Raw genomic sequence first — 25,818 nt, 5'->3', positions numbered from 1 at the left:
ACAAAACACAGTGGACCGGCAAAAGCACCGAAAGGCGGAGGACAATTCTTTGTATCGCCAACGATGTTGAACTTCTCAACATTAGGAATTTTATGCCACGTTGTTTTACAAAAACGTCCACATGATGGCGACAAAATATCATCTAAAGTAAAGAGGAGAGTTTGAAAAACGTTCTGAGTTCATCTTTAATTACCATATTTTTTTCAGATTAGTAGTTGAAGCCAAACAATTCTAACTGATTTGCATAGTGAATTTTCTCTTGCATTCTGATAGGTTGAACGGTCTATCCACTTTAACAAATATTGTTAAGAAATGGAAATAAGGTCAAGAAAATACTAAACACCCTCTAATGTATTTATATTAAACCGTTATTGATAAAGAAGTGTGTTGGAGAATGGAAATAACAAAGTCAACAAAATACTAAACACCCTCTGATGTAATCATATGAAACCGCAATAATAATAATTTCCTTTGTATTGTCATTCTTTGTAACAATGTACACAGAACGAAATGTCGATACACCTGACCCGTTGTAGCGAGTCGATGCAGCCGCAGCCAGAGGGCGCCGCCATTATACCAATTAGGTATGTCTCGGCCGAGGCGCGAACCAGCGACCTCCCAGTCTCAAAGCGGGCACACTACCATCTAGGCTACTGAGCTGGTAATGTTATTGATGCAGAAGTGGAGAGACTGTAACCTATCATAATGCAGAAAAAAATGCTCCATGCATCTCAGTGTTTCTAGCACCGTGAGTTAAACAGTGTTATATTGAGATCAAATATAATGCTTTTTCATGTGTCATCTGTATTACTGTTGGTCTAGTAACCTTTTTCAAGCCGAGAGCTCATTTTTGTATGAGCGCAAAGGGCACCCAGTATATGCGTTTCTAAAATAACTTACCATGTTATTACGTTGGTACTATGTTATTACCGGGTTAATTGGTGAAAGTAGGGTTAAATGGACTGCGTCAACCACTCCAAAAAATCATTTTACTAGAAAATCACAATGACCAAGCATTGGTGGAGCTATTTTGAGAAGAGCTCCGCGAGAACTTCAGCCGCCCTAAGGGGGCACTCTGATGCCCGCAGGCACCACGTTGGAGACACTTGGTTGAGTAGTTAAGTGTCGCGACCTGGGTTCAATTCCTGTTGCATACAATGTTGAGCAATTTTGGCCAGCGACACTTATCGACTGATCATTGTTCTACACCGTAGCTCTTACAGTAGTCTCAAGTTTATGCGCCTTATTAATCAGTCCAATTCACCGAGTGCAAGAAGAATATATGATAAAAAGACTATTTTTGGGGGGTGCACTTTATAATTTGGAGCACCTTATAGAGCAGAAAAAACAGTCATTGGTAATCCGGCTTGCCAAGCAAAAATATTAATATATCATCACACTAACAAGTGTATACATCGCTATTTTGGGCTAAATTTAGAGTTTTGCCTTAATCAGAATAAAAAAAAATCATTTCAGAGAATAAATAGTGCAATAAGTAACATGGCTAGTTTTACAATTATAAATTGACAGGGCAGACGCTCATTGTTACTCACGCCACATTTTTTTCGTATAACGTCCACATAAAAATATCGTCCGTGGTAAAGAGGATTGTCCTCAATAGCAGCAAGATTATTTTAAAAATTATAATTTTAAAGTACAAAAGTACCCCTAATGCCTTGCATGGCTGACTCCCTTTTGGTGTGTGAGTGTCAGTGTTTTCGATTGCCCGCGTCCTTGCGTCCTCGACGCATCATTTGTTGCTGGGGACGCATTGTGTCAAATCAACGTGCGTCCCCGGTACGCCACTTTTTGACACAAAATTGCCATTATTAGCTGATTACTTTTTTTTTTTTTTAAACAAAGATTTACCGCACTCCAAACTTTTCGTCAGGCAGATCCGCCATTGTTGTTTTGGTCTCGCGGTTCGAGTTTGTCTGCACGCCGATCTCGGCAAACGATCAATGAGATTACGTCATTGTTGTGGTGCTTGTCGTTGAGTGAAAGATAAGTATGCCTCCGAAAAAACAGTTAGTATTAAGTGAAAATCAACACAATATCTGTAATTTCTTCAGTGGCTGTTATAAGTCGAAACATAATGCAGAAAGTGATAACAACGGCAACAATTCCGGCACAAAAAAAACGGCAGAGAAATTCTTTGGAAGATCGCGGAGGCAAGGAAAACACGCGTGTTGAAGTCAACGATTCGACGAAAGAAAATAAACAAAATAATACTTCTAGCAAGATAAGGACTTTTCTGCCAAAGTGGACTAAATTATATTCCTGGTTACGCTATGAGGAGGATGATAATGGATTGGACCTTGAGAAGGCATTACAACTGTGGTGGGACTGGAAACCACGAAGAGTATATGAACTGAAAGATCTGAAGTAATAACTGCTTTGCATTAGCAATTAACTGTGATGATTAAAACTGAATGATTACATATAGATTTATATTATATATTTGTTGCCGATTTACAATTTCAACCTCGATAACACTAAATTTTGATCTCTGTTGGGACCCATAGATTTTTGAGCATGCGAGTCCACGGGACCCATCACTTTTCACAGGTAAAATGAACACTGGAGTGTGTGTGTGAATGGGTAAGTGTGAAGCACATTGTAAAGCGCTTCATTGACTTGAAAAGCGCTATATAAATGCAGACCATTTACTTCTGTTAAAAAAATGCTTAACATTATAAAGTGGGGTTGTTCTTTGGTTTTAAGGAATAAAAGAGTATCTAATAAAGGTTTTTATTTCACAGGTTTTGACTATCAGGAGACCTTTTTGGAACGCAACCCCTCAAAAAAGACAAGGGATTACAGTCTATGCTAAGTACCTTAAATGTGGGCAGTCTGACAGTCTTGAGCATGTAGAGACAGAAAGCAATACCCAAGGTGTCCTGCAGTACCCAGGCCCACCTGGACCACACACACACACACAGAACAAAAATGGAAATACACCTCAGATCTTTTGTCCGTCAAGATAAAAGAAGATAAACAACTGTAACGAATCAGTGGTGGTGGCAGGATTTGGTTTTGGTTGAAGTAATTTCAACACTCACTGGTCTTCATTGCGAAACAGCATCCAGGTGACGCTGACGCCCACACAGAGAGCCGACAGCAACAGGGCTCGCACTTGTGGCCGCTTGTGCAAGTAGGGAAGGTTGTTCTCTGGAATCCTGCAAGGGTTTTACACGCGTGAACGCATTTCGTGAAAGTTCCATTCAAAGGTTACTCAGGGGAGCTCAAGTATTGACAACGGAACTTTAAAAAACTCTGCAAGCAAGGAAACCGAGTTGGAATATTTTCCAGCAGGCAACAACAGTTTATACGCAGTGTGGCAAGTCTTCTGTCACACACAAATGTATTTTTCTCTCAGTACGGAATTATAAAATGACGAGGGAAATGTATTTGCATTGGAAGGCTATTAAATGCCATACTTTCCGGACTATAACATACACCTAAAATGGCCAGAAATTGGAAAATCCGCCTTATATACCAAAAAAATGTATTGTCACTGTTCTGCCATTCAGAAACATAGAGTGGTCTCTGGGTGCCCTTTTGTAGTTAACGTATTATTAGTACAAACATGCTAACCAATGATGAAAGGGGTTCTTATGATAATCAGAATATAACTTTAGTGCATTCAACGTTGGGTCAGAATTCCGAATTGCAATGTCAAAAAAAAATTATGACACCATGTCAGAACATGTGAACTGAATACAATGCTTTAATTCAATTATTCACAGTGACTGAGTTATTTAATAACACGGGGACGGGAGATTTGTTATCTTTCATGCATGTGTGGAAAAAAAAGAACAGGCTGGTCAGGAGGCCAGAGCCAGCACAACCGCTACATGGCAATTCAGTGACAAAAAAGCCAGCGAGCGGACAAGAGACCAAAAGAGTTCTCTTGATCCAGCTTAAGAAGCAACCAGAGAACATTGCTTGGCCAGCCTTCAAGCCTGGTCGAGCCAGCAGCCAATCCAGCTTTAACACACTGCATCCCGTGGTCCTCTTCCCGACCGGGTCTCCAGCCTTCGGGATTCCTCACCGGTCTAACGCCGAGGACATCAAGACTGGACTGTTACCTTCACCAACCACAGTCTATCTCATCATGCTAGGTATTAGTATTTGTCTGACGTTAAGGGGGAATTCTATCAAATTACATTAACGTAACCATTGTGCCAAAATTGTTTTCTATTCAAATGGTGCCAGTTAAAATCCTCAACTCCTATCTTTCTTTGGTTTATTTTCTTAGGCTTGTTTTGTTTTGGGTCCTATTCAAGTTTCTTCTGTAGATGATTAGTCCAAGAAAACTCCATAAATCTGAGAGTGTGTGTGTCTTGATTTAATATATTGAACTATCAAAAACGGTGAAAATAATTCACTTAAAAGGTATTTCATTAATTTTTCCTGACATAATGATCTAAAAATGGATGTGGTACACCAAAAAGGCGAGACGAGTTTTGAAAAGAACAAATTCGGCTCCTCAATTTAATCGGTCAATTGAAAATGTGTTAAAATAATTTATTTAGCACCCAGATTTCGCTACAACAATAGTTTTTTGTCTTTATCTAATTTTAGGGCTCTGTCAATTATTAGAGCTTTTCATCCAATAATTTGTATTTTTTCAATTATGTATGTTTAATCAAATGGATATAAATATTGTTTGTTTACAATTATTTGTGCCAGTGTGAGGTCACTGCTCTGCCTTTGATAAATGTATAGATTGGTCTTGGAGCGCCGTCTTTTGGTTACCATGTTGATTGTTTGTTACTAAAAGGAAAAAAAAGAAAAACATATAAACTAAACAGCAGCACAGACGCCAAATTTCGAAAGCTCATTGCAAATCCTGTTTTGCTGTTACATGTTGACCGTTCGCTGGTTACATAGGAGTGATCACATCACAGGGACCATTTATGAATGTTTAGTTTTGGTGGTGGAACCAGATTTCATATATATTATATATTTTATGAAAGAAATTATTCTAATTTAAATGTATTTATTTGTATGCAATTCGTAGCTTTTACTGTAGTTTCGATTCCATGCACTTTACAGTCCAGTGCGCTTATATATTCAAAATATTTCACAAAGTAATTTTGGGAGGTGTGCCTTACAATCAGGTGCACTTCAGAGTGCAGTGCACGGTATTGCTCACAATTACGGGGGGATTACGGACTACCTGACAGGCAGACCCCAGTATGTGAGACAGGGGGGCTGTACATCTGACACAGTGGTCAGCAGCACGGAAGCGCCGCAGGGGACCGTGCTCTGTCCGGTCCTGTTCACCCTGTTTACGTCGGACTTTCAGTACAACTCTGAGTCCTGCCACGTGCAGAAGTTTGCTGATGACACTGCTATCGTGGGATGTATCAGAAATGGGCAGGAGCAGGAGTACAGGAATTTGATCCAGGACTTTGTCCAATGGAGCGACGATAAGCACCTGCACGTGAAAACCAACAAGACCAGGGAGATTGTGGTGGACTTCAGGAGGACTAGACCTCCCCCGGAACCTGTAACTATCAAAGGAGAATGTGTAGAGTTTGTCCAAACCTACAAATACCTGGGTGTGCAGCTGGACAATAAACTACACTGGACTGTCAACACAGAAGCTCTGTGCAGGAAAAGACAAAGCCGGCTGTACTTCCTCAGAAGGCTGGCGTCCTTCAACATCTGTTAAAAACTCCTACAAATGTTCTATGAGACTGTTGTGGCAAGCGCGCTCTTCTATGCGGCAGTGTGTTGGGGAGGCAGCGCTAAGAAGGATGCCCCTCGTCTTAATAAACTGTTGAGGAAGGCGGGCTCTGTTGTGGGCACAGAGCTGGACAGCCTGACAACTGTAGCTGAGAGACTGGCACTGAACAAGCTGCGGTCAATCATGGACAATTCATTACATCCAGTACACAGCATCATCTCCAAACAGAAGAGCAATTTCAGCGACAGACTGCTGTCACAGTCTCATTCGACGGATAGACTGGGGAAATAATTTCTTCCTCATGCCATGAGGCTCTTTAACTCCACCCGGGGGAGTAAAAGCCCACATTAAAACCCACCCCCACATTATCCTATTTTTATTACAGTGTGTATCTTCCGTAACACTATTTTAATGCTCTTTATCAACACGTTATATTGGGTATTTTTGTATTCTATATCTTTATTTTATCATTGTATTTTTCAACACAAGGATACTGCTGGAAGTGTGAATTTCCCTACGGGGATGACTAAAGTATCTATCTATCTATCCCTCTCAATTTTGACATATTTATTTTTGTTCCGTAAAATTGAAACAGTTCCCTGCGACCCGGTTTCTTGAGGGAGATCATTCTCTGCATCAGTTTTTACAGTTCATCCTTGAATTTGTGTTTTCCTTACTAAAATGCAACTCCCCACCTCCATTTGCACTCACGCAGCCCCAAACCATGACATTTCCAACAGGCATGACACAAACATAGTTGTACTCCTAACCTGGTTTCTGCCACACATGCTTCACACCATCTGTGCCAAATAAATCAATCTTTGTCTCATCAGACCAGAGGATATCTTTCCAGTAAGCCATTGCCTTTGTTTACATATTTCATTTCATTGTTTTAGAGTGATGTTTCTTCAGTAATGTTCTATTAAACATTATAATAAAATCTCTGCAGAAATGTGAGAAGTGTACTCACTTTTGTGACACACTGTATATGAGTTTAAAATTCTAGTTTTGATACGTTAAAGGTATAGCTTGATCCGAGCGAGGTGTTGAGTGTCTCACCTGCACTTGCAGAAAGGAAGACGGCGCACAAAAGGCCACAAGCAGCTGTAGAGGCCCACAGATGACGCCAGGCAAAAAATGGCTATCACCCATATTGCTAAAACAACAAGAAAGACATGTTGGGACAAGCATGCATTAGAAGGTACTAGTGTCTTACCCAGGCTGTCATAGAAGAAATAGAGCAGCACCAGCATGCTGCAACACATAACCACGAACACGCAGATCATGATGGGCGTGACGTCCAGCGTTTCTTCGTCCTGCTTGTCTGCACCGTCGTCACGTTTGTGCTTCATGTAGCGCCTGGCGGGAGGAACATTTCCAGTTTGGTCTTAAATTATTCAAGTCAATCATGATGTTAAGGGGAAAAAGCATTTGTTAACCTTTTCTACAAGAGCAAAGGATTTTTCTTTCAGCAATGTTTGAGGGCCACAAATTGTTTTTTAGGATTTTCCACACTAAATCAAAGAGAGCATTTGTGAACCCCGGAAGCTTTGAACTTTCTTCGGCGGTATCTGCTTTAGGTGTGACTCTTATTTCTACAGGTAACTAACTCGCCATCAGAAGCCAAAATGAATCAATGAGATTCAGCATTGGCACAGACATAGTCACAAAATATAACAAGCCTTTGGAGCAGATGACTCAGGTGTGGGCTTTACTTACTCAAGTAGACCTAACTGCGATTACCATAAGTACCATATTTTCTGGACTATGAGGCACACTCAAAATCCCCAAATTGGCCAAAAATTTGAATGTGCGTGATGGAATAAAAAAGTATTTAAATTAAAATATTTAACTGTCATAGATTTTATATGCAGCACGGCGGCAAAGTGGCTAGCGCGTGTGCGGCACAGTCCTGAGATCGAACCCCCTGTGTGGAGTTTGCATGTTCCCCCCGTGATTGCGTGGGTTTCCTCCGGCCACTCCGGTTTCCACCCACATTCCAAAAACATACATGTTAGGTTAATTGGCCGGTCCAAATTGTCCCTAGGTGTGAATGAGCAAGTGAGTTGTCCGTCTCTGTGTGCCCTCCGACTGTCTGGCAACCAGTTCAGGGTGTCCCCTGCCCACTGCCCAAAGATGGCTGGGATGGGCTCCAGCACCCCCGCGACCCTACTGAAGACAAGCGGTGCAGATAATGGATGGATAGATTTTATGAAAAAAATAGGAAATGAATTCTGGTGTATTATCATATTTGTAAAATTACTGATCAGTCAATATTTATCACTAACCACAATTGCGTAACAATGGTGTCAACAGGGTTTTAACACAGACAGCTATGGTAAAAGCACCAGATCCTAACCACCAGTCCTCATGATCACGCTTTTAGTCTTGGTACAAGTGATGCAATGCGTATTGTATGATGTGATCCTCAAAATTTTGGAACAAAATACTTTTCTCCCTAAAACTGAGGATCTAATGTCACTATTGTCACACGCCACTGCACGTCAACGCCGAGGTCCGGCTCCTGTCTAAAGAACGGGATGACCCTTTACATCAAATAACAACGGCGACCAGATGATGAAGTCGATGTATCTGAATCAGATCAAGAGGCTTCTTCTGCTACAGGTAACCATTGAAGCCAGTCCCATCAGTATTATGTGGGTGAGCATACCCCTTCCCAAAAAATGACCTGGAGATGGATAGGCATCGCCAGGCTGTACTTGCCCAAGACACACCACAGGAAGTGGTGCCTGGTGGTTTAGGGATCCATGAACTAGATAAGTGTTTATTTTTTTGCTTTTGTTTCACTTTTTCTTCGCCCAAACTAAGCATTGTAAACAACACCTTGTCGGTCAGCCATGCGTATTTGTTCTTCTGGGCGACCAAATTACAATGCCTTTCACTTCAGTTCATAATCTTGTGCGCTACATAAAGACTTTGCAGGTCAGTGATAAAATTCTGTATTTCAGTGGTCCCCAACCTTTTCTCTACCACAGACAGGTTGAATGTCTGACAATAGTCTTGCAACCCGGCCCAAGAGTTATATCGTGAATCATCAGAACAATGTCCTGAATGAGTAACAAATGAAGCACCATTATCATCTGGACGGAGCACAGAGTGTCTTTTAAAATGGATTGTGATGATGTCCCGTGAAGCAATCACCCAAATTTTAAAATGTTTTTGTTTTTTTTCCACGCCTTCCCGCTTTCACTTACTTCTTACGGTCCTTGCTGCCGGCCCAGTGGCCACCAACGGCGACGGTTCCCACAGCCATTAAAAAGATGATGACCATGTTGTAGTCCAGCACCGGCTCATTGGGGGCGTACATGGCCACAAGTCTGCCCTTGCTGAAGGTCTACGGTGGAAAATTCTATTATATTATATGCGCCTTTCAAGCCTCGGGTGAAAGACATTTTCTGGGGAGTTGTGGCCATTGGGAAATGACAAATTCTCGCTAAAAGTCAGTGAATGTGGTATATTGCTACAATCATCCACCCATTAGGATTGCAGAACATTCTCCCATCCAGTGAAAACTTCTGGGTGTATACAATTATAAAAACCCTTCACGATGATTTTTTTTTTTCTCAGCCATACTTGCACTTGATTTATACAATAAGAGTTTATATTGTGAAGCTCATTTGAAAACTTGATATTAAAGAAATACCTTGATGTCAAACATCTAAAACATAACTTGTGGAAGAACTGAGACACCAACATTTTTCTGTGAATATTTGAAAGTTCTGATTTTGTGTTTTTGGAGTCCATTTTATAATTTTTAATATGCGAGTGTTTTTATCGCCCGTAAATCACCAAGCCTGTTTCAGTGAACGTTGCAATGACTCCTAATCGAACCATTTCTCTCACCTTGCTTATCTCCAACATGTCTGAGTAACTCAGCAGCGCGACAGGAATGTCAATCTCCTCATACTGGGACTTGTTTCCCGCTGGAGGCGTCTAAAAGTAAAGAATAAATTGGTCGACACCCCATTCAATAGTAATTCTTCCATCTTATTCAAGTTACCAGTCTGTCCTTGCTGACGATAAGAAGACCCCTAGCACCGTTGATTTGCGCCAGGCGTACCTTCTCATAGAAGGTGCAGTTACCCCTCATCACCATGGCAATGCGGTTGGGAAAGCCGCCTTCCGGGACATCGGCAGGCGAGCACAGGACTGATGTGGTCAGGTCGTAGATTTCGAGACGCGACTGCATACCCATGAAAAACACAAGCAACCCTTTTACAACTACATGAATCAGACGTATTGAGACGATGGATGTAGAGGGCTGACATAAATCAACTGACATTTTACAAGTTTGAAGAGACTGTATGAAAAAGACGATTTGTTTAATTGACCAACAGAAATGAAGGGCCTTCTATAAATGGAAACTCACTGCCTTGTTGAGATCCTGAGGTAGACGTGCCCATTGTGAGTTGAAGAAGATGCAGTAATCTTTCCCTTTGTTGTCATCGCTGAAATGGGCCATGCCATGCTCCGCTGCCACCTGTGTAATGCGCCAGGAAATCAAAATACAGTAGCTGAGTGATCAGAAGATCCAAGTTTATGTTACATTTGAAAGGAACATGGTGCGATATTTGACAACTATATGCCGCTGTATTGAGTCATGCAATGGAAATTGAGTGTTACAAAGATACAAAGCAAACAAACTGCACCATTTCTCTTCACTTTTTTTGCCCAGCCTTCCAAAGGGTTTTTGGATTAACCTTAGCAGGAAAATGTAAGAAGGAAGCCATTTCTTCAAGATATCCATAAAAAGTGTGGTTTAAGTTTGTCACAAGCCACCTGGGAGAGATACCAGACATGTGGAAGAAGGATCTCTGGTCAGATGAGACCAAAATCGAACTTTTTCGCAACAATGCAAGATGTTATATTTGGCGTAAAAGCAGCACAGCTCGTCACCCTCAACACACTATCCCCACAGTCAAACATGGTGGCGGCAGCATCATGGTTTGGGCCTGCTTTTCTTCAGCAGGGAGAGATTTGAGATTTCAATATTATTGCTTGCACAGCGCTGGGGTGTTTAAAGCTTGGGAAATCTTTTTGAATCCAAATCCAGCTTTAAACTTCTCCACAACAGTATCTCGGACCTGCCTAGTGTGTTCTTCGTTACGCTGTCTGCGCTTTAAACAGACCTCTGAGACTATCACAGTGCAGGTGCATTTATACAGAGACTTGATTACACACAGGTGGATTCCATTTATCATCGTTAGTCATTTAGATCAACATTGAATCATTCAGAAATCCTCACTGAACTCTGGAAAGAGTTTGCTGCACTGAAAGTAAAAGGGCAAAATAATTTTGCACACCCACTTTTTCGTTTTTTTATTTGTTATAAAAGTTTAAAATATCCAATAAAGTGTATTCCACTTCATGATTGTGTCTCACTTATTGTTGATGCTTCACAAGAAATGACAGTTTTATATCTTGATGTTTGAAGTCTGAAATGCGGCAAAAGGTCACAAAGTTCAAGGGGGCCCAAATAGTTTCGCAAGCCACTAGCCTAGATGGTAAGGCGCCCGCTTTGAGACTGGGAGGTCGGTGGTTCGCGCCCCGGCCGAGTCATTCCTAAGACTTAAAAAGTGGTCGGCGGCGCCCTCTGTTGGCTGCGGCTGCATCGGCTCGCTACAACGGGTCAGGTGCAATCGACATTTCGTTCTGTGTACATTGTTACACAGAATGACAATACAAGGAAATTATTATTATTATTATTATTATTATGTTCGCTTCCTCTAGGTGAGTCGAATGTTGTGTAAATACAGATTTCATGACCTATGAGTGTTTTATAAAATGCATGTTTATTGTATAGTTCATGTATTTTTGCTTATTATTCAAAGTGAAATTGTTTTTTTTTTTAATGAATATGTTTTTTTTTTTACCACTAGGAGGCGGTAAAATTATACACATTGTCCCTTTAACGCAAACTTAGTTTGGCTTTGGGGCCAGATCAAGACTTTCTGTTCTCAGGCGGACTGGATCAGTAAAATAATTTCAACTCCAAATGTTTTGCTCTGTTTTTTTTAGTACTATGCTTTATTATTCAGGCTACTTCAGTAGCCTGCAATACATATTATAATGACGGATGGCAAGGGAGCATTTCTCAGCATAGCACATATATTCACAAACAATGGGCAAAATAAACATAATTTTACGTTTGGCAGTGAAGAAGTTAACGTGTTGATTTCAACAGTTGAGTGATTGCAGTTTTTCACCTGTGCCAACTCACCACACTATACAAACCCAAATCGGGGCTATGTAAAATAATATGAATTTAGCCTTAATTGTCATACTGGTTTGAAATGAATAAAGGAATACAAAATACAAGTATTAGATGTGCATTGGCAATAAGATTATACTACATCAGATCAAATTTCTGCGCTGGGCCAACATAAATCAAATTGTTAACTGCCCTCCAGGGGTGTCAAACTCATTTTAACTCGGGGACCACACGATAGAACAAACATTCTGTCGGGGGTGGAAAAGAGACAGAGACAGAGACACAGAGAGAGAGAAAGCTAGAGAGGGAAATAAATACAAGTACAGTGTCTTTGTGAGAGGCACCTGGCTTTGGCAACATCAACTTGACATATTTCAACCTGCAGCTTATTTTTCTCTTGCGCTTCTCTGAGTGTTGTCTCGCGGGCCGGATTCAATCCCTTAGCGGGCCTGATCTGGCCCGTGGGCCACCTGTTTGACACCTGTGCTCGAGAATAAGCATTTGGTCTGCATTCATTTTTAAAAAATTCCAACCTTTGGGTTTGTTCACCTTTTTCATAGCCAAATTCAAGCACTATTCCAAATTCATGCATTTTGAAACCCAATTTCTTCAGTACCGATCAAAGGAAAATCTGGTATTAATCATGTATTTGGCAGATAATCAAATATATGGCTGCGATTAACATGTGATTTTTAATCTTGCTTGTGCATTTATCAGACATACAATTTTTAGATCATGATTAAATCGCGAATAAATGTTTGTTTGACACACCTGCTTAAGGGGTATGACTGGAACGGATTAATGAAACTTCTCTTTATTTTTATAGGAAAATAGCGTATCACACAAGGCACTACTATATTTCTATTATTTACTCATAATACCTGTTTATTTACCATGCCTGTTGCACGCGGACACTTTTTATATTTAGAAATACACTTACAATTACTACATCACCTGGGGAGCCCGAATAATGACGTTTTTCTCATTTTACTTATGTGATGAAATAGCTGGATTAGCACTTGAACGAGAGGGATACCAAGTTATACATTACACAACACAGCCTTGAGGTAAAGGTACCACCAACATAAATTTACTCTCAAAAATTCGTAGAATGTCAAACTCAATTCGCCACAGAGGTTTCCCTAAAACAAGCTAGCAATGTTAGCTAGTACTACAAATTTTGTGCTAGCGTGCTAACGTTAGAAGAATGTAAATCACAGTAACAAAAACCCAAAGAGTTGGGCTAGTAATTTGTATTTATTTTATTAGACGACGTTGAAACGAAGCGAAAGCTTCGTTGTTTGTTTTGTTCCATCAACGCAGTGACGATGCAGTCAGCAAGATGATTGTTGCCGGGCACAACACGAGAGGCCAGCGCATGGTTGGGGGTGGGGATTTAGGAGAGAGGAAAAAAATAAGAATGGGTGAAAGTGTCGTCCACCAACCTGGTGGATAACAAAAACAGCGGTCAAGATGAATGCTCCCAGGCCGGGGTCCGTCATCTTGAGGCCGGGCTTCTGTGTTGTTCGTCTGTCCCTCTAACCAACAAAATGCACTCAAACGACAGCTGTCCCAAAGACACGCCTATTCAATGACGTAACACCCGGAAAAGTCTGTTTGATCGCTTAAAATTAGTCGGGCAAGGGAGCGATGTCTTGAATCTTTGGCGATCGATTTAACACAATTAATCAGTCGCGGTCAGTACTGTGCATTACGAGAGTTTTTATCTAAACGGCATCCAGTGATTCTAGTCCCTGGTGGTCTAGTGGTTAGGATTCGGCGCTCTCACCGCCGCGGCCCGGGTTCGATTCCCGGTCAGGGAACTTGTTTTGTAAATTTAATTCGATTGTAAAAATTCGGCCCCATCATATTCAACAACGGGCTCCATTACGTATGGTATTTTTACCATAGCCTATCAAAGTTTATGTTGCGTTAAACATTCCTGCTGTTTATAACAGGGGATGACAAACTACAGCTAGAGTACTATTTGTGGCAGGAGGGGGGATTGAACTCCGTACCTTGAGGAGCAGTGCAATTGTCAATTAACGTGCAATTTTTGTCACAACATTGTTAGCTAGGCCAAATTTGTTAAACCAATGCGGCACGACACTAAAAACGTTTGTCCAACCCTGCTTATAAATGCATACTTGTCAACCTCCACGGCTCCATGCCCGTACAAACGGTCGTATTTATTTTCCCGTACAAAATACAAAATAATCGTACACCATTTTTTTTAATGATGCACGATGGGAAAATCCAAGGCGACAGACGCACACGCACAGTAGCGTCAAACTGCTTGCTTCGTTTGCAGCGAAAAAAACGACACCAAGATAGAGGCTTCCGCGGCGAACTCCTTTGACTTGATTGATTTGCCGTTTCGTGATAGTCGGTGTATACCGGATGGTACCCATCATTGACAAATTTGCGTTTTTCCGTACAGATTTCCTTGTACGTAGTACTTGTGTTAAAATGCATAAAAAACGTACTTTGTTCGGCAAAACCGTACAGGTTGACGGGCATGTAAATGTCGCATGCACGGTTTGACTCACTATGACGTCATTCCATATGTCACTCCTTCTGGCACGGATTTACCTGCATTGGCAGATCAAGCTTAACGCCGGATTTCAGACGGCGGAAATATTTTTGGAAGAGGCGCTATAAAAGTAAAACTTAAACACATCAAATCAAATTCAATGGAAAACAATTTTTGTTTAATTTTTGTTTTGAATGAATGAAAAATGAATATCCATTAATTTTGGTATTATCTAATTTTAATTGTCGTTAATGAATACGTCCGTCCTTTGTCGGAGCTATGACTACGCTGACTAATTTTATTTTGACAAACTGCAACGGAAGTTGTGTGAGTGTCTCACTTGCCTGGAGACTAACACACGCATACAATCAGTTACTTTGTGGAGAATGCAGCAGTAGTGACATACTAGAAATGTAAGTACTCCGTGTGAACTTTATTCATCCCATTTCAGAATTAACTTATGAGTTGGAATTTGTCAATGACCGGTAACCCATGTTTGCCATAGTTTTTTTTTTTTTAAAGCTAGTTCGTTAGCTAAGCTAACTATTATCCCGAGTATCTACCGTTGTTTGGGGGTTGGAGCGTAGTGGTAGTTTTCAGTTAAAAAAAATCTAGAATAATGATATAGTACTGCTTATTCCTCCTCCTTTAATTTTTTTCACGTTTTTCTCTCTACGCGTAGTCGGCGTCTGCGTCGTTATCCTTTACAGTCCCCTAAAGTCACAGTACAGCATAACTCACAATCCTGTATCCAATCTAAAGTTGCAAGTGTCCTTCGTTCGTGTATTGCGTAAAGCTGTTTTCAATCCTTGCGTATAATTTGAATCGTTGTCCATTAGTGAGCAGAAACGAGTGAAAATGTCAGTAGTACTAGTACACGAAGTCCTATTAACGAAGACTGTTTGGCAAGGAGTTGACGTAAGTAGGACTGGAATGCAGGGTGCTCTCTGACGTCATCCTCAACGTTGTGGGCCATATAAGGAGGGAACAAACGTAATGTCAATTTGGGATAATTTTCTTTTTTTACTCCAAGCAAGCAATTCTTTGAGCATAAAATCATGTCTTTGCAGTGTACAATAACAGACAAAAAGAAAAGCTGCCTTACGGGCAGCTTCAGTGAAGCCGACGACACGCCATGGCTGGCTTCAGGCAAGAGGATGTGGAGCTGCACTATGACATGGGAGAGGAGCTAGGCAGGTATGCTATACCAGTGGTTCTCCACCTTATTTTAGCACCGATATGTAGCTGTCAACATAAGCCAATTGCTCCATTTATTAATGATTGCAATGCCCCTTCTAAAGCAATAATTAACGTTACAACCCAATGCGGCACCAATTTATTCCCTGACAGACGTGTTACTTTGAACAAAGCGGTTTTCCGCTTTCCTTAGAGTTGTTTACGTCACATCTTTTCGGATCCTGTCACTATTCAAAATAGCGACGACTATAAAGTTAGATCGCGATTACAAATATAGTACTTACTATTGCAGCGAAAGATAAGGCAAATGAGGGCTGAGTCGTGAAAAAATGTAAGCCACCAGCTCTAACATTCGTGGATGCGGTGCGACCAACTTGTGTTGTCCACGATCGAAACATTTCTATGAACTGGCTATTGGAAGTGAACAAAGGGAGCTGGCTGCCTACCAATGAACAGCCTATTCCATCAGAGACGCTTTTTCTTCCTCTTGTGATTGGTCAATATGCATTCTTTGTTGTTTCTTTTTTGTTTATATTAAATTTGTTCTGTTCAAAAAATGTTCAATTGTTTTGTATTGTATCACTTTTTGTAGATTTATAAATAACTTAATCTATGTTTCCTGTGTTTTTCAGTGTTAACGTGTTTCCATAAAAATGTAAAGTTTATTCTTTTTTCTCCTGTTCTTTTATGTATCCATTTTCCTTTTTGTTATTGTATTTTTTTCTTTAGTTTCTTTTCCATTTTGGTCTCTGCAGATAGCAGGTGAAATGAGTTCGGTTGTTAGCTGAGTTGTGAGCAAAATTAATGTCATCATTACTCGAAATTAATGATGTGCTAAAATGGAGCCTCAAGAACCAAAAGTTCACTTCTAGGTTTTTTATTCATATTGGCTCTTCACTGAACCCTGCTGGAGTTTTGCAGAAGTACTAAATACTGTAATGTCGCAATGGCGTCCTGAAAAATCAAAAATTGTCCATAACTATTTTTTTTTTCCTCTTAAAAATAAACACATCAATGTAGGCACATCATTTCAAAAGCTACCTTTTATTCACAAGCTACCCTTTATTCACAAGCTCCTTTTTTATTGTGGGCTGGAGAGGAATGGGCGCCACTAGGCTGCACTTGCCCAAGACACACCACAGGAAATGGTGCCCCGACGACCGTAGTTGTTGATATTGTTTTAGTTAACAAATAGATTCGAATGAAGTGGGACTCATCTTTATATATATATACTAATGAACTACCTGAATGACTGAAAAGCTAACTTCAATATAACCAACTAAACCATACTCCTCACAATCTCTTTGGAAAAATGATCTGCCTCTGTACCCGGCTCTCTCTGAAATCCGCAACTCAGTACGCGTTTGCACAGGATTCAACTGGTTATCTACCTTTGTGATAGGTCAGCAATCGTGAGCATTGTTTCGAATATGGTCATTTGAGGGTTTCCGCTTTGTGAGCTTGGCTGAAAAAAAGGCTTTATTTTTCACAGGCACGTGACACTATGTCACCTACGTATACTTTGAATTGAGGCATAATTTTCACGCTCACGTGTATTTAATACAAGCTTTGAAGCCGCCGGTCGTTTTGCCCATAACTACTTGACACCAACTTTCAAAATGTCTGCTACTAGTTATGGATACAAATGATGGATTTGGCACCTATTTCATTTTCTACATAGAGTGCATCCGGAAAGTATTCACAGCGCTTCACTTTTTCCACATTTTGTTATGTTACAGCCTCATTCCAAATTGTATTAATTTAATCTCTTATCTCAAAATTCTACACAAAATACTCCATTATGACAATGTGAAAAACTTTTTTTTTAAACTTTTTTGAATTTATTAAAAACAGAAAACTAAGAAATCACATTTACAAAGTATTCACAGCCTTTGCCATGAAGCTCAAAATTGAGCTCAGGTGCATCTTTTTTCCACTGATCATCCTTGAGATCTTTCTACAGCTTAATTGGAGTCCACCTGCAGTAAATTCAGTTGATTGGACATGATTTGGAAAGGCACACACCTGTCTATATAAGGTCCCACAGTTGAGTGTGCATGTCAGAGCACAAACACCAAGCATGAAGTCAAAAGTACTGTCTGTAGACCTCCGAGACAGGATTGTCTTGAGGCACAAATCTGGGGAAGGATACAGAAACATTTCTGCTGCTTTGAAGGTCCCAATGAGCACAGTGGCCTCCATTATTTGTAAAAGGAAGACATTTGGAACCACCAGGACTCTTCCTAGAGCTGGCCGGCCTTCTAAACTGAGCGATCGGGGAAGAAGGGCCTTAGTCAGGGAGGTGACCAAGAACCCGATGGTCACTATGTCAGAGCTCCAGCGTTCCCCTGTGGAGAGAGGAGAGCCTTCCAGAAGGACAACCATCTCTGCAGCAATCCACCAATCAGGCCTGTATGGTAGAGTGGCCAGACGAAAGCCACTCCTTAGTAAAAGGAACATGGAAGCCCGTCTGGAATTTGCCAAAAAGCACCTGAATGACTCTCAGACCATGAGAAACAAAATTCTCTGGTCTGATGAGACAAAGATTGAACTCTTTGGTGTGAATGCCAGGCGCCATGTTTGGAGGAAACCAGGCACCGCTCATCACCAGGCCAATACCATCCCTACAGTGAAGCATGGTGGTGGCAGCATCATGCTGTGGGGATGTTTTTCAGCAGCAGGAACTGGCAGACCGGTCGGGATAGAAGGAAAAATGAATGCAGCAATATATAGAGATATCCTGGATGAAAACCTGCTCCAGAGCGCTCTTGACCTCAGGCTGGGGCGAAGGTTCATTTTTCAGCAGGACAACGACCCAAAGCACACAGCCAAGATCTCAAAAGATTGGCTTCAGAACCACTCCGTGAATGTCCTGGAGTGGCCCAGCCAGAGTCCAGACTTGAATCCGATCGAACATCTCAGATTCAGAGATTCAGATTCAGATCTACTTTATTGTCATTCTAGTACACGTGTATACAGAACGAAATGTCGATACATCTGACCCGCACAGTTTCCTTGAATGTACAGATATAAATAAAATGTATTGAGTTGGAGTATTGAGTACTAATAATATACTAAATAATTATGGCTATGTATAGTATTTTACAGTGGCGCAAATAGTGCAAGAGGAGCAGCTAACCAGATGTGCAAAAAGGGCAGTCAGGTAAACAGTAACAATAACACTGTAACAATAACGCTGTAAGTACAATAGTGCAGAGAAACAGATGTGCAAGGAGTGGCTAGCTATAAAGAACTGCCAGTAGTGCAAAAAGTCAAACAAAACCAACAGATGTACAGATTAGCAGCAGTTAGATTTACTATGGGTTTGATTGACCATTTAACAGTCTAATGGCCAGGGGGACAAGACTATTGTGGAACCTGGTGGTCCTGCACCGCACACTGCAGTACCTCTTCCCAGAGGCTAGCAGAGTGAACAGTCCATGATGGGGGTGAGAGGGGTCCCTGATAATGTTCTTAGCTTGGGATAGGCTGCGCTTCTGGCCAATGTCCTGAATGGAGGGGAGAGAAGTCCCGATGATTTTCTCTGCTGTCCTCGTCACCCTCCTCACACTACCCCAGTCGGAAGCGCTGCAGCCTCCACACCACACAGAGATACAGCTGGTCAGGATACTCTCTATGGTGCCCCTGTAGAATGTGATGAGGGAGGGTGGGGGCAGGTGGGCTCTCCTCATCCTCCGCAGGAAGTACAGGCGCTGCTGTGCCCTCTCTGGAGAGATCTGAAAATGGCTGTGCACAAACGTCTCCCATCCAACCTGATTGAGCTTGAGACTTATTGCAAAGAAGAATGGGCATAACTGCCTAAAGATAGGTGTGCCAAACTTGTGGGATCATATTCAAAAAGACTTGAGGCTGTATTTGCTGCCAAAGGTGGATCAACAAAGTATTAAGCAAAGGCTGTGAATACTTATGTAAATGTGATTTCTTAGTTTTATATTTGTAATAAATTCAAAAAAAGTAAAAAAAAAAAAAATTCACATTGTCATAATGGAGTATTTTGTGTAGAATTTTGAGATAAGAGATTAAATTAATACAATTTGGAATGAGGCTGTAACATAACAAAATGTGTAAAAAGTGAAGTGCTGTGAATACTTTCCGGATGCACTGTAAATAATAAATGACTGAAATGTGTTTAGAGTAGCGAGCAACCATACAACATTTTGTGAGTCACACACTAAAAACTCACAAACCATGTTTTTGCTTCTTTCACTCAGCGGTCAGTTCGCAATAGTGCGAAAGTGCAAGGAGAAAAGCACAGGCTGCGAGTACGCTGCAAAGTTGATCAAGAAGCGACGCTTATCATCCAGTCGACGGGGCGTGAGCCGCGAGGAGATCGAGCGCGAGGTCAATATCTTGCGTGAGATTGAGCACAGCAACATCATCACGCTGCATGACATCTTCGAGAACAAGACTGACGTCATCCTCATCCTGGAGCTCGTGTCTGGCGGTGAACTGTTTGACTTTCTCGCAGAGAAGGAGTCTCTGAGTGAGGAGGAGGCCACGCAGTTCCTCAAGCAGATCCTGGACGGCGTGCATTACCTGCACTCTAAGTGCATCGCACATTTTGACCTTAAGGTACAAACGATGGATGCCTCATTTCTCCCAACCGGAGGGTAAATTAAGACAAGCAGCATTCACACTAACATTTACACCCACTGAGAAGTTAGATATGAAATTTGAAGTTAATATTCAAACGTGCCTCCTCTTTTCTGCTCATTCATCTCGAAGGCACTGTCTTATAAAAAAATGCAGTTTTCTAAAATTTGTCACGCACGTTTTTTTTAGTGCTTCACTTTTTAGTTTTTTTAGAGTTTTAACTTGTGGTGTTATTATAGACTGTATGGTATGTGGGCTTACTTTAACATCAGGATTTTATTTTTTTTGTGTTGTCAATTTCTAATTCCTACAGCTTGGATTGCACAATACATCTATTCAGTCAGTATTACTTCAATCCTTGCGACTGTTAGTCACCATGGTCTTATTTTAACCTTACCAACTTTTATTTTGTTCTTCCTGGGTTAGCCAGCTTTCATCTGACTAACAGTTTCTCCATTCTTTGAACCTTTTTAACCTTGTTCATTTTATGTGACATTTTTTTTAATGTTGAATTTTCATATGATTTATGATGGTATTAGTTTTAATTGGTGCTAAATGTATGTATGTATGTGTGTATAGAAGTAATGTTCCTTCTCATTATGTGATGCACATTACAATGGACTCCAGTATTTCCAGGTGAGCTTTTTACACCAAAATAGAGAACCCTCAACCCCATTATCTGTCCCTTCCTACACAAATCCACCAGTGATGAACTTCAACACTGCAGGTTTCTTCTACATTGTTATTTTGAGTTGCTCCCTTTTGTACAATTTATTGGCTGTTAAGTTTGAAAGTTTCCATTAAATATTTGCTCGACAGTTTGCGATTGGCAACCAGTCTCCCCACTGTCCAAATTTATCTTAAACGGCAGCACACCTTGGACAATGAATGAAAAAATAATTTGCCTAATTCAGGATTCCATTGTATTTATACTGAATACATGTGAGTAGAAAATCACAAAGCCAAGCTGTTTTCCTGACCTTTTTCTCCCAAATATTGCCTGTCATTGTTGCATTACAGCCTGAGAACATCATGCTGCTGGACAAGAACGTCCCCAATCCCAGAATAAAGCTCATCGACTTCGGCATCGCCCACCAGATCAAAGCCGGCAATGAGTTTAAGAACATCTTTGGAACGCCCGAGTTTGTTGGTAGGTTTGACAAAACAAGTCCCTCCATTATGTTCGATGTCTTGCTGAGTAAGCACCTTTTTTGCGGTCTCCACATCTGCTTCACATTCACCTTTTCGGGTTCTTTGCAGCTCCGGAAATAGTCAACTATGAACCGCTGGGATTGGAGGCAGACATGTGGTAAGACACCAAACCTTTTGAGTTTTTACTTTACTTTTCAACACTGGAGACTTTCTATGACTTGTGAGATCATCTTGCATTGTTGCACACATTTATTTATAGTAGTCAGTTCCGTTTTAACCTGTACCATTGATATGCGCTTTTTCAATTGATTTCTATGGGATTTACAACCATTCACAAGATGAGCTATTCTTCAGTTTTTTAGTTGTCTCTAAACTCTTTTCAACACGCAACAGAGTTTTAGGACACACTGTAAATTGTTTCCATTCCAGCTTGCAGCTGTTGCTGAAATCCATATCGTGTTATCTTAAACATAATTTGAATCGGATTTGTCTCCACTTAAACACAATACTAATTTAATTTAAATGAGTTAATTCTCGTACTGCAGTTTTTCTTTTGAGTATTTATTTATCTGGTGATTGCTCTTTTTAATAGGTACATGTTTCATCACAATATTTCTGCTATGGATACCCAAAAAAAGAAGCTTTAATGTAGTTATCCTGGGTAGTAGCTGGAGCAGCTAGTGTAAGCTGCACACTGCTGGATAACTAAAAGCAAAAGTCCTGCATCCTCTGGTTCGTTTTAGCCAATGGCTGCGCTTACATTGAACTGGCAGACGATGAGCATGATTGTGCGCATTAGGTACTGGCCAATTTATCTGAGAGGATAAAAATCTAAATAATGAAATGTAAATATGAAGAGGATAAAAATCTAAATAATGAAATGTAAATATTAAAACGAGAAGAAAACATTTTTGATTACTATAATTCCTTTATAAATTTGTCCCGATGGCTCAGCAATAGTATTTACAATATGTTTTGTAAATAAGTGTTTTTTAAATTGCCATAAATGGTTGTCTTTTATATTCATTTAGTTATAAATTGCTAAATGCAATTTTGCTGATCTATAGGACTCAGGGCACACTATTAAAACTGTATTTGCTTTGTGAGGTTTGCCATATGACATTTTCAAGCCATCTGTTCTTTTTCCTCTGCAGGAGCATCGGTGTCATCACATATATCCTGTAAGTGTTGCGTCACGCAGACCTTGCATGATAAAGGTTCACCATCATCGCTAAACCATCAGATGGTTCTTGGCAGGTTGAGTGGTGCGTCTCCATTCCTTGGTGAAACAAAGCAAGAGACACTGACAAACATCTCAGCCGTCAACTATGACTTTGACGAAGAATACTTCAGCAACACCAGCGAGTTGGCCAAAGATTTCATACGACGCCTTCTTGTCAAGGATCCTAAGTAGGGGACTAAATCGATGCTATGTGTTTAGTCACATTTCTCTTCTATTTGTTTACGATTACTTACCGTTGCAGGAAGAGAATGACCATTGATGACAGTCTTCAACATCCGTGGATTAAGGTGACTTGCTTTTTGATGTATTATTTGTGTCTTTGCAAAATTCCCTTAAGTTTATCACTGCAGCGATCTAGTTTATTAATTGAAAAATAAAAATATTTTAAACGAATAAATATCACTGTAACCATTCACTATTATAACTATATGACTAAAACTATCCAATTTGAAATTGTTTTCTTTATGTAATACTCTTATCTGATCCACATTGATAAAAATTATAATAAAACAACTTGGATAAAGATCCCTAAAAATGATCAGAGGGTGTAATTATTTTGTTCAAAATACCATATATTGCCAGTTCATACGTACATTACTTTGAAATTATTTACCCGTAGGCCTATAGATCTTAAGTTTATTGAAGAAGAATTTATCAAATCAAACTGCTAAAAATTCACACGTGGAACGCAAAAAACAATCTAAGCAATACAAATTTCTCCAGTTGGCATTCAAGTATATTATTGTATTCTTTATTTTAAAATATTGAATATGTTTTAAGATTAAAAAGACTTGAATAGCAAAGTTAAGTATGAACTTAAAAATATCCAAAGGAAAAAAAATACAATCCAACACTGAAATAGTTGACAACAATAAGTCAAGGAAATGTCACGTTGAACCCCGTTGCATTCAATGTTGTGAAAATGTGGTCGGCAATATTTTGCGACTGTTCAATCTTTGCTCCAATATGGTAAAAACAGGTTTTGATTTTCAACACACCGTTTTTGTCATCGAGCACTGAGCTGAGAAAAAGTGAAGGAAACTTTTATACCAATTCATCGTCAAAAATTGTACATGCGCGATATTTGTGAGTGCTCAAAATACACAAATTAATACTGACCACAAATCTGCTTTCATGCCGTCCAGGTGATAAAGCGGCGCAACGTGCGCCAGGAAGAGCGCGAGCACAAGCCAGAGCGCCGGCGCCTCAAGACGACGCGTCTAAAGGAGTACACCATCAAGTCCCACTCCAGCATGCCACCTAACAACACCTATGTCAACTTCGAGCGCTTCTCGCAGGTCCTGGAAGAGATTGCAGCAGCGGAGCAGGGCCTGCGCCAGCTTGAGCGCAACCGGCGTTCCTGCCGTGACGATGTGGCCGCTCTGCTCTCCATATATGAGGAGAAAGAGAGCTGGTACAAGGAGGAGAGTCGCAGCATTTCCAGCCAACTGGGCACCGTCCGTCAGGAACTGCAGCGCACGCAGACACAGCGCAAGAAGAGCCAGGACGAGGCCCGTGGGGCCGCGCAGGCCGCTGGTGCGCTCAAGCGCAAGTTTGGACGCTTGGAGAACCGTTACGATGCTTTGGCCGAGCAGGTGGCACACGAGATGCGCTGGGTGGAGGAGCTGGTGAGATCCATCACTGCAGACAACACCCGGCAAGAGAGCGCACCTTAGGTTTCTGCCTCAATTAATTTATAATTTTACATCCTTTTTTTTTACTTCCCTACATACTCGCATGTTATTTCGCTTTCATCTGCACCAGGCTACGGTGTCAGCTATGCAGTGTATCTTTGTCTTTAGCATCAACAACTGGAGCTGTTTAGTCATTTCACCTCTATGCATACCTTATACCAGGGGTTGGGAACATATGGCTCACGAGACAGGTATGGTTCTTTTCATGAGCATATCTGACTCAGAGATAAAACAAAGGCAATGCTCATATTCTCTGCATCGTTTCTAATTTAGTAGATGTATTGCCGAAGCTACGCTATAAGCAATTGGTTCGGACCTGTATATATAGGCCAGAGTCCAAACTACATTTTAAAGTCAATGCGTTCCACCAATAGACCCACTTTAGGTTGTACATCTCCAAGGAATCCTTTATATGTAATCTCATTAAACAATACATATTCACTGTTATAACACTTTACGATGAGACCTACAAAACAAACTGTAAATGCTCCATAACACCAGCCTAGCACCCAGATCAATTTGACTGGGTGAGCAAATCTCTGCACACGTATCACCCACTTCTAAATACATATTATTTTAGTTCACAGAATTTTGTGACCTTTTTACTAAAGAACATTGCTCGCACCTCATTTTGAAACCATTATTTACAACAAAAATTACGGTCAAAATGAGCCTCTGATTTTAACTGCGAGAGTGAGAGACACTTTTAAGTGGTATATTTATTGATATAGGACACCACCCCTGACATTCTTTTTTTAAAGATTTTATCAAACGTCACACAGTGAAATAAAATTTGCTGATGAATTAAGTGTTGTCTGGAGAGCGGATCTGGTGATTTTCTGGAAAATTCTCTTAAAATGTACAGTATGGCTCTCCAAAAGGTTCCCGACCCCTGCCTTAAACATTCCATTATTTTTAATCCACATTCCAAGTATTTTTCCAATGTATGTGTGGGCACTTATGGAAATAACAACTTTGCAAAATATATTTTTAATATACGTGCATCAAAAGGCTGGGATAAGTTGACAGCTTTTCCAAATAAAGCATTAAATGTAAACATTTTTTCACGCTGTAAAACCTTGACTATTACGTAAACCATTCTTGTCGACTCAAATGCCTGATGTACCTGCAATTATCTGTATAAAAACATCAGTAGTGTCTTAACTTGCTGCTGCTTGGCGTTCTGTGGTTACAGCTAGCATCCTTGTAATATGTTAATTCAATAATCAACTTTGTACTACAACCATGTGCTATCAAAAAATTCTCAAAACAACCGCAATTCAAAGGATTGGCTAATCCAAGGTTTCATCTTTTTGATGCTCTCTTAGAACTGATCCCTCAAAAACAACGGTCTGATGGTGCTCTACTGTTTAATGCCAGATTTGCATTTCAATCAACTATGCTAGTTCATTTGCATGTTGGTTGTGCTATAAAATGTCTTGGTCTTAAAAACTG

The 25,818-nt window shown here is 40.5% G+C and overlaps 2 protein-coding genes and 1 non-coding gene across 4 annotated transcripts in view; 2 read left to right on the top strand and 1 right to left on the bottom strand.

Moving 5' to 3' along the window:
- sppl2b (signal peptide peptidase like 2B) overlaps positions 1–15,348 on the bottom strand; it is a 21,531-nt gene extending 6,183 nt beyond the window's left edge. The window contains exons 1-10 of the mRNA XM_088326808.1: positions 15,205–15,348; positions 13,376–13,468; positions 10,089–10,199; positions 9,720–9,902; positions 9,563–9,652; positions 8,914–9,053; positions 6,915–7,057; positions 6,758–6,854; positions 3,063–3,179; positions 2,838–2,919 (exon numbers count right to left, since the gene is read on the bottom strand). Coding sequence (XP_088182934.1) covers positions 2,838–2,919; positions 3,063–3,179; positions 6,758–6,854; positions 6,915–7,057; positions 8,914–9,053; positions 9,563–9,652; positions 9,720–9,902; positions 10,089–10,199; positions 13,376–13,432 — 1,020 coding nt within the window. The 5' untranslated portion in view covers positions 13,433–13,468; positions 15,205–15,348. The remainder of the gene's footprint in view (positions 1–2,837; positions 2,920–3,062; positions 3,180–6,757; positions 6,855–6,914; positions 7,058–8,913; positions 9,054–9,562; positions 9,653–9,719; positions 9,903–10,088; positions 10,200–13,375; positions 13,469–15,204) is intronic.
- On the top strand, positions 13,682–13,753 carry trnae-cuc (transfer RNA glutamic acid (anticodon CUC)). The gene has a single exon. It is a non-coding gene; the product is annotated as a tRNA-Glu (tRNA).
- dapk3 (death-associated protein kinase 3) lies at positions 14,534–25,818 on the top strand. 2 transcript variants are annotated; one of them, XM_088326821.1, is made up of 9 exons: positions 14,534–14,876; positions 15,534–15,660; positions 19,893–20,253; positions 21,295–21,424; positions 21,535–21,583; positions 22,581–22,607; positions 22,684–22,836; positions 22,911–22,956; positions 23,815–25,818. In XM_088326821.1, the coding sequence occupies exons 2-9, from the start codon at positions 15,599–15,601 to the stop codon at positions 24,343–24,345; spliced, it is 1,359 nt and encodes a 452-aa protein (XP_088182947.1). In that variant the 5' UTR covers positions 14,534–14,876; positions 15,534–15,598; the 3' UTR covers positions 24,346–25,818. The 2 variants fall into 2 exon arrangements, with proteins under 2 accessions (XP_088182947.1, XP_088182956.1); XM_088326830.1 differs by lacking the exon at positions 14,534–14,876 and adding an exon at positions 14,932–15,456.

The sequence above is a fragment of the Urocampus carinirostris genome, chromosome 1 (assembly GCF_059441175.1).
Source record: "Urocampus carinirostris isolate Australia breed hairy pipefish chromosome 1, RoL_Ucar_1.0, whole genome shotgun sequence".
NCBI lineage: Eukaryota > Metazoa > Chordata > Actinopteri > Syngnathiformes > Syngnathidae > Urocampus > Urocampus carinirostris.
The sequence above is the reverse complement of the archived record's forward strand: the minus strand, read 5'-3'. Positions and strand labels throughout refer to the sequence as shown.